This window comes from Oncorhynchus mykiss, chromosome 29 (assembly GCF_057628025.1).
Source record: "Oncorhynchus mykiss isolate SJ-2025 chromosome 29, ASM5762802v1, whole genome shotgun sequence".
Lineage (NCBI taxonomy): Eukaryota > Metazoa > Chordata > Actinopteri > Salmoniformes > Salmonidae > Oncorhynchus > Oncorhynchus mykiss.
This window is the reverse complement of record NC_143050.1, coordinates 11,829,927-11,840,375: the sequence shown is the minus strand read 5'-3', so window position 1 is coordinate 11,840,375 and position 10,449 is coordinate 11,829,927. Positions and strand designations below refer to the sequence as shown.

The following is a 10,449-nucleotide window of genomic DNA, read 5'->3' as shown; positions in this document are numbered from 1 at the left end:
GACTTCGATCGTCAGTTGTATGGTGTTTCCTCCGACACATAGGTCTGGCTGGCTTCTGGGTTTAGGAAGCAGTGTGTCAAGAAGCAGTGTGACTTGGAAGGATTGTGTTTCGGAGGACACATGGCTCTTGACTTTCGCCTCTTCTAAGTCTGTATGGGAGTTGCAGCGATGGGACAAGACTGTAACTACCAATTGGGGAGAAAAAGGGGTAAAAGTGTTAGATATTATTGTAGCAAGTATTTGATAGGTCTCATGAGGCTCGTACTGTGTGGATTCATGTATTATTGTTTTCTGGGTAACGCCAGTCCCTCCTAATATTTTTCTCATCTGAGTTCATATGAAACTAAACTAATAAAAATCACAGAGAGCCAACCAGTCTATGTTTGTGTCCCAAATGGCACCCTATTCCCTATGTAGTGCCTGGTCAAAAGAAGTGTACTACATAGGGAATAGTGTTCCATTTAGGATGCAGCATATCAGTCTGGTTTCCCCTTTTCCAGTCGATACTGTTGTATGTTCATCTATCTCATGTAGTTTCAGTCAGCTCATTCGTTTCGATTCTCTCATTGGTCGACTTCCGTTCCTCCTGCAGGGAGATTTCTGGTGCTGCGGGTGAGCAGAGTTTGACATTAGTCCCAAAGTTAATTCTCCACCCACCCGCGGGCAATGCAAAACGAAAGGCAACAGAAAATTCCCTGCAGGAGGAAGGGAAGTCGACCAATGAGATAATCTAAAATGTTTACTAAGTCACTGATGTCCTCGTCACTTTCTACAAACAGACATTTTTGTAACACAGAGCAGAACATTGAACCCAAGAGCAGACTCAGACAAGGAGACTGGGATGAGGTAACCAAGGTATTTATTAAAACACGGGGGGGGGAGATAGGGTGCAGGCCAGGGGAAGCTCGGGGAGGTTTCAGGAAGCTTGGAGTGGAGGCTGAGGCTGGAGCGAGGGGAGTTGGGACTGGGTAAGCAGGCCCGGAGAGGAATTCAAGGACGCAGTGGAGTGGGGAGTCCAGGACAGAGTAACAGGACTGACGAGATGTGGGACTAGAGACAGGGGCCAAAGTCAGCGCGGGTAGAACTGTAGAGGAGAGGAAAACAGCGTCAGGCAAGGGAAAACAGGCATAACACGAAAACAGGATCTAAGCAGGAACAAATGGCAAAAAACGCAGACTGACTGAGCAGAGGTTACAATCTGGCAGCGTGGAAGTTTTTTGTGTTTATTTATTTTACCTTTATTTAACTAGGCAAGTTAAAAAAAACAATTCTTATTTTCAATGACGGCCTAGGAACAGTGGGTTAACTGCCTTGTTCAGGGGCAGAACAACACATTTTTTTACCCTGTCAGCTCGGGGATTCGATCTTTCAACCTTTCGGTTACTAGTCCAATGAAGTGGCAGGGCTGAGTATTTGTAGACGTCTTGAATATGGATCAGGTTGCAGCTGGTGGGGATCTGCTGTGCCTCCAGCACACCTGTCTCCGTCCACACAATCTCACACACACACACAGAGAGGAAGAGGGAGAAAGCACTGGGGGAGTGGTGGCAGGTTAGAGAGACACAGGCTGAGAAGTAGAGGGCGTGGCAGGAGCAGATGTAACAATTTTGGGGTATTTGGCCTCTTTAAAACAAGCTGCCTCATGGTCCTATAGGACAGGCAGACAGAGAGTTATGTAGGCTGGTCCCATGTCTGACTCATGGTCCTATAGGACAGGCAGACAGAGAGTTATGTAGACTGGTCCCATGTCTGACTCATGGTCCTATAGGACAGGCAGACAGAGAATTAAGTAGACTGGTCCCATGTCTGACTCATGGTCCTATAGGACAGGCAGACAGAGAGTTATGTAGACTGGTCCCATGTCTGACTCATGGTCCTATAGGACAGGCAGACAGGGAGTTAAGTAGACTGGTCCCATGTCTGACTCATGGTCCTATAGGACAGGCAGACAGAGAGTTATGTAGACTGGTCCCATGTCTGACTCATGGTCCTATAGGACAGGCAGACAGAGAGTTAAGTAGGCTGGTCCCATGTCTGACTCATGGTCCTATAGGACAGGCAGACAGAGAGTTATGTCGGCTGGTCCCACATCTGTTTGTGCGTCAAGCCAAACATTTGGCCTGACATTGAGTGACAAAGAGTTGATATAATTAAAGCACATACAGACTGGCACTCAGGCTAAAGCTACTGTAGGTTAAGTGTGAGATTATGTCAAACATGCGATGACACAATATTACTGTAAATATTATTATTGTCGTCCAACATGTAGCCTGTTCATGTGACCCATATCCCTTATTCATAACCAGAAAAATCATACACAATCATACACATTTTGTTACCCATTCGCCATAAACACATGCATCATGACCTAGTAAAATATGTTTCGGTTCACTCCTTTTTATTTATATTTAGAAGTTGCGAAAGCTTATTTTTATGGACTGTAATAAAATAAGAAGTTTCATATCTCGGCCTGTAAACATTGCTTGCCCTGCATGCACAGATTAATGTGGGTGTGGCTGCATGCACTATCATTTGGCCAGCATTACGGTTGTGTCCCAAGTCACACCTTATTCCCATAGGGCACTGTTCAAAATCACTAATAGGGTGCTATTTCAAATCAAATCAAATCTTATTAGTCGCAAGCGCCGAATACAACATTTGTAGACCTTATAGGGAATTGTTTAATACAAGCCCCTAACCTGCAATGCTGTTAAAAAAAATGAATAAGATTAAGAAATAAAAGTAACAAGTAATTAAAGAGCAGCAATAAAATAACAATAGTGAGACTATATACAGAGGTTTACCGGTACAGAGTCAGTGTGCGGGGGCACCGGTTAGTCGAGGTATTTGAGGTAATATGTACATGTAGGTAGAGTTATAAGATAATAACAGAGAGTAGCAGTGGTGTAAAAGGGGGGGGGGGGGCAATGCAAATAGTCTGGATAGCCATTTGAGTAGATGTTGAGGATTCCTATGGCTTGGGGGAAGAAGCTGTTTAGAAGCCTCTTGGACCTAGACTTGGCGCTCCAGTACCGCTTGTCATGCGGTAGCAGAGAGAACAGCCTCTGACTATGGTGGCTGGAGTCTTTTTTTAGGGCCTTCCTCTGACACCACCTGGTATAGAGGTCCTGTATGGCAGGAAGCTTGGCCCCAGTGATGTACTGGGCTGTACGCACTACCATCTGTAGTGCCTTGCAGTTGCCATACCAGCAGTTGCCATACCGAGCAGTTGCCATACCAGGCAGTGATGCATCCAGTCAGGATGCTCTCGATGGTGCAGTTGTAGAACCTTTTGATGATCTGAGGACCCATGACAAATGTGTTCAGTCTCCTGAGGGGGAATAGGTTTCGTTGTGCCCACTTCAAGACTGTCTTGGTGTCCTTGTTAATTTTTTGGTGATGTGGACACCAAGGAACTTGAAGCTCTGAACCTGCTCCACTACAGCCCCGACGATGAGAATGGGGGCGTGCTCGGTCCTCCTTTTCCTGTAGTCCGCAATCGGCAAACTTAATGATGGTGTTGGAGTTGTGCCTGGTCGTGCAGTCATGAGTGAACAGGGAGTACAGGAGGGGACTGAGCACGTACCCCTGAGGGGCCTTTGTGTTGTCGGAACAGTGTGGCGGATGTGATGTTACCTACCCTTACCACCTGGAGGTGTGGGGAAATGCCTTCAAATCCCAAGACTGGATCAGAAGGTTGCTTCTACATCTGCATTGCTTGCTGTTTTGGGTTTTAGGCTGGGTTTCTGTATAGCACTTTGTGACACCTGCTGATGTAAAAAGGGCTTTATAAATAGAATTGATTGATTAAAAACCGGCCACTAGTGGCAACAGTGAGCGCTATAACCATCAAGTAGGTTTGGGTTTTCCTAGGGCGTTGTGCACGTGGGTGGTAGATGTGGTTAATCCCATAACTCTGGATCAGAAGGTTGCATATTTAATCCCAGTCATGGACACTGTTTTAACCATATCCCAAAACGTAACCCTTTAACCTTTAACCTTTCTTAATGAGTGACTAAACTTAACCCTTAACTTCAACATTTGACATTTGGAGCAACTTTGAAATCTGACGTTTGGAGATAGTGGATGAACATCTAGTTCTGCAGTGAGACTTGAGAGCTTGTTGCTAACACACCTGATTCAACTCAACAAAGGCATGGAGGGAGATCTGTCAGTTGAATCAGGTGTGTATGCTAGTCCATGGCTGGAACGAAAGTGTGCACCACCTCGAGCCCTCAGAGAATGGATTGAGATACTATTTTTTGAATTGTCAGCATGCAGCCTATTTTTACACAAATAGGCCACAGTAGACAAAGACACACAAGCACACACGCTATCAGCAGCCAGCTTTGTTTCAACGTCCCTGCCTCCCACCAGGTTACCTGTCAACCACATTACAACCACATTCCTCCATTCTATCAAGTTACCCATCAACCACATAACAAGCCCTGCCTCCCTTCCATCAGGTTATCAACCACATAACAAGCCCTGCCTCCCTTCCATCAGGTTATCAACAACATAACAAGCCCTGCCTCCCTTCCATCAGGTTATCAACCACATAACAAGCCCTGCCTCCCTTCCATCAGGTTATCAACAACATAACAAGCCCTGCCTCCCTTCCATCAGGTTACCTATCAACCACATAACAAGCCCTGCCTCCCTTCCATCAGGTTATCAACCACATAACAACCCCTGCCTCCCTTCCATCAGGTTATCAACCACATAACAAGCCCTGCCTCCCTTCCATCAGGTTATCAACCACATAACAAGCCCTGCCTCCCTTTCATCAGGTTATCAACAACATAACAAGCCCTGCCTCCCTTCCATCAGGTTATCAACCACATAACAAGCCCTGCCTCCCTTCCATCAGGTTATCAACCACATAACAAGCCCTGCCTCCCTTCCATCAGGTTACCTATCAACCACATAACAAGCCCTGCCTCCCTTCAAGCAGGTTACCTATCAACCACATAACAAGCCCTGCCTCTCTTCCATCAGGTTACCTATCAACCACATAACAAGCCCTGCCTCCCTTCCATCAGGTTACCTATCAACCACATAACAAGCCCTGCCTCCCTTCAAGCAGGTTACCTATCAACCACATAACAAGCCCTGCCTCCCTTCCATCAGGTTACCTATCAACCACATAACAAGCCCTGCCTCCCTTCAAGCAGGTTACCTATCAACCACATAACAAGCCCTGCCTCCCTTCAAGCAGGTTACCTATCAACCACATAACAAGCCCTGCCTCCCTTCCATCAGGTTACCTATCAACCACATAACAAGCCCTGCCTCCCTTCAAGCAGGTTACCTATCAACCACATAACAAGCCCTGCCTCCCTTCCATCAGGTTACCTATCAACCACATAACAAGCCCTGCCTCCCTTCCATCAGGTTATCAACCACATAACAAGCCCTGCCTCCCTTCCATCAGGTTATCAACCACATAACAAGCCCTGCCTCCCTTCAAGCAGGTTACCTATCAACCACATAACAAGCCCTGCCTCCCTTCAAGCAGGTTACCTATCAACCACATAACAAGCCCTGCCTCCCTTCCATCAGGTTATCAACCACATAACAAGCCCTGCCTCTGCTACGTATTACCTATTAACACCAATAAAAACCACAGAGGACAGTGCTACTATGGGCTAAAGGCTAACCCATAAATACTACTCCCTTTTACGAGGAAACTCACACACACACACACACACAAACACACACACACACACACACACCCTCGCTGTAAAAATGGCCGGTGTCCAGGCCACACCTGATTGGCTGGCCCTGGCGTATGATGTCATGGCTTCAGTGGGTCTGACCATGCTGCAATAAAATATATAAAGATAAGAGTGAACAACATCTCAACTGCAGAGAAAACGGGATATCTGTACCTGAGAAAATGCATACAGAGATACACACACAGAGAACGCACTGTGAGAAGCTTCGATTCCTGGATACGTAGACAAGGGAGAGGTGATCTGCTAGAGGACTGAAGGAGAAAAGAAGATAAGGAGAGAAGAAGAGAGGAGAGAAGAAGAGAAGGAGAGAAGAAGAGAGGAGAGAAGAAGAGAAGGAGAGAAAAGAACTGAAGACAGGAGAGAAGAAGAGAGTGTGTGAGGGGTGAAAGAATGTGAGAAATAGTTACAACCAAGACGTGTGAGGGAGAAATAAAAGGAAGAAGTTGGAGATACATAAGACCAAGAAAAAGAGGGAAATAATGAGGGGAGGGAGTGAGAGTCTGAGATAGTGAAAGACAAGAGCAAAATAAAGAGACTATGAAAGAGTCACAGCTGAAAAGTGAGGGTCTGAGAGAAGAGTAAGGAAAGCGATCAAGACGTCTGTGGAGTGAGTGACTGAGAACAAAGGCAAGTGAGATAAAGAGGAGTGCCACCCTAATCCTCAGTGGGACTCAGCCAGTAGTGAGGTGCGATGGCGTCGTTTGCTCTGGAGCTAGTGGGTGTGATCCTGTCAGTGCTGGGCTGGATACTGAGCATAGTGAGCTGTGCTCTGCCCATGTGGAGGGTCACAGCTTTCATCGGAGCCAACATCGTCACAGCCCAGGTCTACTGGGAAGGGTTATGGATGAGCTGTGTCTTCCAGAGCACGGGACAGATGCAGTGTAAGGTCTACGACTCCATGCTGGCCTTACCTCAGGACCTGCAGGCTGCCAGGGCTCTTACCGTGGTCACCATCATCCTGGGGGTCATAGCTCTCCTCGTGGCTACCATTGGGGCTAAGTGCACCAACTGCATCGAGGAGGAGGGGGTGAAGGCCAAGGTGATGGTGTCTGCCGGAGTGGCCTTCATCCTGGCTTCGCTGACCCAGATAGTGCCTGTGTCCTGGTCGGCTCACACCATCATCCAGGTGTTCTACAACCCCATCATCCCCTCAGCACAGAAGATGGAGATCGGGGCGGCGCTGTACTTGGGCTGGGCCGCAGCCGCGCTGCTGCTGGTGGGGGGGGCTATCCTCTGCTGCAGCTGCCCTCCCCAGGAGGACAAACCCATTACGAGGTACTCAATCCCCCCCCAGAGCCGGATGGTGTATTCCGCAACTCCACGGTCTGCAGCCCCCAGCTCGTACAACAGGAGAGACTACGTGTGAGAAAGGGGCGGCGGGGGGTTGGTATTTGTGGGATTCTTATGTTAGAATATAAGGGATTGTTTCAACAGTTTGTTTAAATATACCAGGAGAATGGGCAAATTCTTTAACTCCTTCTTCCCTTCATGGAAAGGGAGATGTCTTGAGCTTAGTTTGAGCCAAGTTTACTCTTATTCCTCTGAGACCGAAAAAAAAAAGCCCTTATACACTAATCAAAACAAAATTGTTTGTTGTTTTATACTGTCTGGTTTACTTTCCGTTGTCAGAGACTCAGTTGTCAGGGACTCAGTTGTCATGGACTCAGTTGTCATGGACTCAGTTGCCAGGGGCTCTATTGTTTATTTTAAGTGTTGTGCTGTCCATGAGCTGTTCTTGTCTATTGATGTTCTGTATTATGTCATGTTTTGTGTGGACTTCAGGAAGAGTCGCTGCTTCAGCCAGAGCTATGGGGATCCTAATAAAATGCAAAATACTCATCATAACTGAGCACTACTATAGGCCACAATGATCTTATTAACCAGAGTTATTGTAGACTTGCAATATACTATATCTTGTCAATACAGGTGATTAAATAATAATGTGATTTAAAAAAATGTCACGGCTTGCTGGACCACAACCAACTTGACCGAAAGCCAGCGGTGTAATTAAATAAAAAATACTTTAAAGTACTACTTAAGAAGTTTTTTGGGGTATCTGTACTTTACTTTACTATTTATATTTTTGAGAACTTTTACTTTTACTTCACTACATTCCTAAAGAAAATGATGTACTTTTTACTCTATACATTTTCCCTGACACCCAAAAAAAACTCATTTTGAATGCTTAGCAGGACAGAAATGATCCAATTCGGGCACTTATCAAGAGAACATCTCTGGACATCTCTACTTCTTCTGATCTGGCGACTCACTTAACAAAAATGCTTTGTTTCTGAATGATGTCTCAGTGTTGGATATGCCCCCGGCTATCCGTAAATTTAAAAAACGAAAACAATTGTGCCATCTGGTTTGCTTAATGTGAAATTATTTTAGCTTTTACTTTTACTTTTGATACTTAAGAATATTTTAAACCAAATACTTTTAGACTTTTACTCAAGTAGTATTTTACTGGGTGACTTTCACTTTTACTTGAGTCATTTTCTATTAAGGTATCTTTACTTTTACTCAAGTATGACAATTGGGTACATTTTCCACCACTGCCTAAAGCTGAACTAAATGTTTTTTTTAATTTTGGGGAACTTTTTTAGTGTGCTATTCTTATTTTGAATGGTTTGAATCACTCCATATGTGTATGTTTCCAAATGTTATGTGAAATATGTCAAACAAAAGTTTTAGGCTTCGTACTGTTGTCAGAAGAAGAGGTAGGACTGCACACAGCCGGTATTGCATTTGAACTGTTGTCTAAAAACCATAGAGGGAGGAAGAGAAAGGGGAAATTGATTATGCATCAGAGTCCAATCCGGTCAACAGACGTTTCAACAATGCACAATATGTACAGTAAGACTAGGACAATATATACATATATTTTATAAGATACGTAAACAACAAAAATAGACTGCAGGGTTGCCGGGGCAACCAAACAGTCAGGTCAACAAGGTGGCACAGTAGCAGTAAACTACAGAATACAAAGAGCATTGACAGCAGTGACATTGTGATGTTTGAGAGTAGGGGAGGAGGGAGACTTCATGGTCATATAAAATGTTATAGCTTATCTTCTCACCATAGAGTGAACCTGTATATATAAAAAAAAACTACTCAGATGAAGTTTGGACTTTGATATCACATCTGTTTTTGTTGTTGCAGTATGTCATCCATTTACTGACAGACAATCTGGGATCTTTTGAAATGATTAAGCTTTCCATGGGACGTGTAACTCCTGTACTGTAAATGATTGACCTCTGTTTGCCTGGAAATATTGTGTTTACAGTTTGATGATTCATACAAAACAGGTTATATAACAAAAGTGTTTTACTCTGTTCAGTAAAATATGTGTTTTTTGCATTATTTTGAGATGGAATATTTGACGCTTTAATGTTCCCCAATAATAAAATAGCTCAAATGAATAGGAAGTATTTCAACATGTCAGCTGGATGTGGATGTACAGTCTCTTTCACCTGTATGTTTAGTTTTACTGATTGTGAAATAGAGGGAGCTGCGGTAAAAGGTCGTGTGTGTGTGTGTGTGTGTGTGTGTGTGTGTGTGTGTGTGTGTGTGTGTGTGTGTGTGTTTCTGAGTGAGCTAAAGACTTGACAGGAAGGATCTACCATTCAGAGTAAACAACAGTCAAAGGAGGATAGGCTGCAGAGAAGTCAAGTAAACTCTTTCCCAGAGTTTCAGTTTCACCCATGTGTGACAGAGAGAAGACATTCACATTAAACTACAGCATGTGACATTTCAGGCAAATACCATTTGTATGACATATTGGTATGACCTGGGTTTAGAGAAGAGGGTAGGTGAGGGGTTAGACAAGAGTGTGAAGTGGGGTTAGAGAAGAGAGAGGTGGGTTTAGAGAAGCGGGTGAGGTGGGGTTAGAGAAGAGAGAGGTGGGTTTAGAGAAGAGGGTGAGGTGGGATTAGACAAGAGAGAGGTGGGTTTAGAGAAGAGAGTGAGGTGGGTTTAGAGAAGAGGGTGAGGTGGGGTTAGAGAAAAGGGTGAGGTGGGATTAGAGAAGAGGGTGAGGTGGGATTGGAGAAGAGGATGAGGTGGGGTTAGACAAGAGAGAGGTGGGTTTAGAGAAGAGGGTGAGGTGGGGTTAGAGAAGAGGGTGAGGTGGGGTTAGAGAAGAGAGAGGTGGGTTTAGAGAAGAGGGTGAGGTGGGTTTAGAGAAGAGGGTGAGGTGGGGTTAGAGAAGAGGGTGAGGTAGGTTTAGAGAAGAGGGTGAGGTGGGGTTAGAGAAGAGAGAGGTGGGTTTAGAGAAGAGGGTGAGGTGGGTTTAGAGAAGAGGGTGAGGTGGGGTTAGAGAAGAGAGAGGTGGGTTTAGAGAAGAGGGTGGGGTGGGGTTAGACAAGAGAGAGGTGGGTTTAGAGAAGAGGGTGAAGTGGGTTTAGAGAAGAGGGTGGGGTGGGGTTAGACAAGAGAGAGGTGGGTTTAGAGAAGAGGGTGAGGTGGGGTTAGAGAAGAGGGTGAAGTGGGTTTAGAGAAGACGGTGAGGTGGGTTTAGAGAAGAGGGTGAGGTGGGGTTAGAGAAGAGGGTGAGGTGGGGTTAGAGAAGAGGGTGAGGTGGGGTTAGACAAGAGAAATGCACATACAAGGACATTTTGATGATCTATTTACTTACCTATTCTATCACTGTCATGCATTGTGTTATTTTCTGACAGCATATCTAAACAGTTTCGGTGGAAAGCAGACTACC

The 10,449-nt window shown here is 45.2% G+C and overlaps 1 protein-coding gene and 1 long non-coding RNA gene across 2 annotated transcripts; one reads left to right on the top strand and one right to left on the bottom strand.

The window, feature by feature from the left end:
• Positions 1–837: 837 nt before the first annotated feature.
• LOC149970345 (uncharacterized) lies at positions 838–5,160 on the bottom strand. Its single transcript, XR_016493199.1, has 2 exons — positions 1,344–5,160; positions 838–1,084 (listed from the first exon to the last, which is right to left on the bottom strand). It is a non-coding gene; the product is annotated as an uncharacterized LOC149970345 (long non-coding RNA).
• Positions 5,161–5,698: 538 nt separating this feature from the next.
• On the top strand, positions 5,699–9,160 carry LOC110510216 (claudin-4). Its single transcript, XM_021591600.3, has one exon. The coding sequence runs from the start codon at positions 6,430–6,432 to the stop codon at positions 7,102–7,104; it is 675 nt and encodes a 224-aa protein (XP_021447275.1). The 5' UTR covers positions 5,699–6,429; the 3' UTR covers positions 7,105–9,160.
• Positions 9,161–10,449: the final 1,289 nt, after the last annotated feature.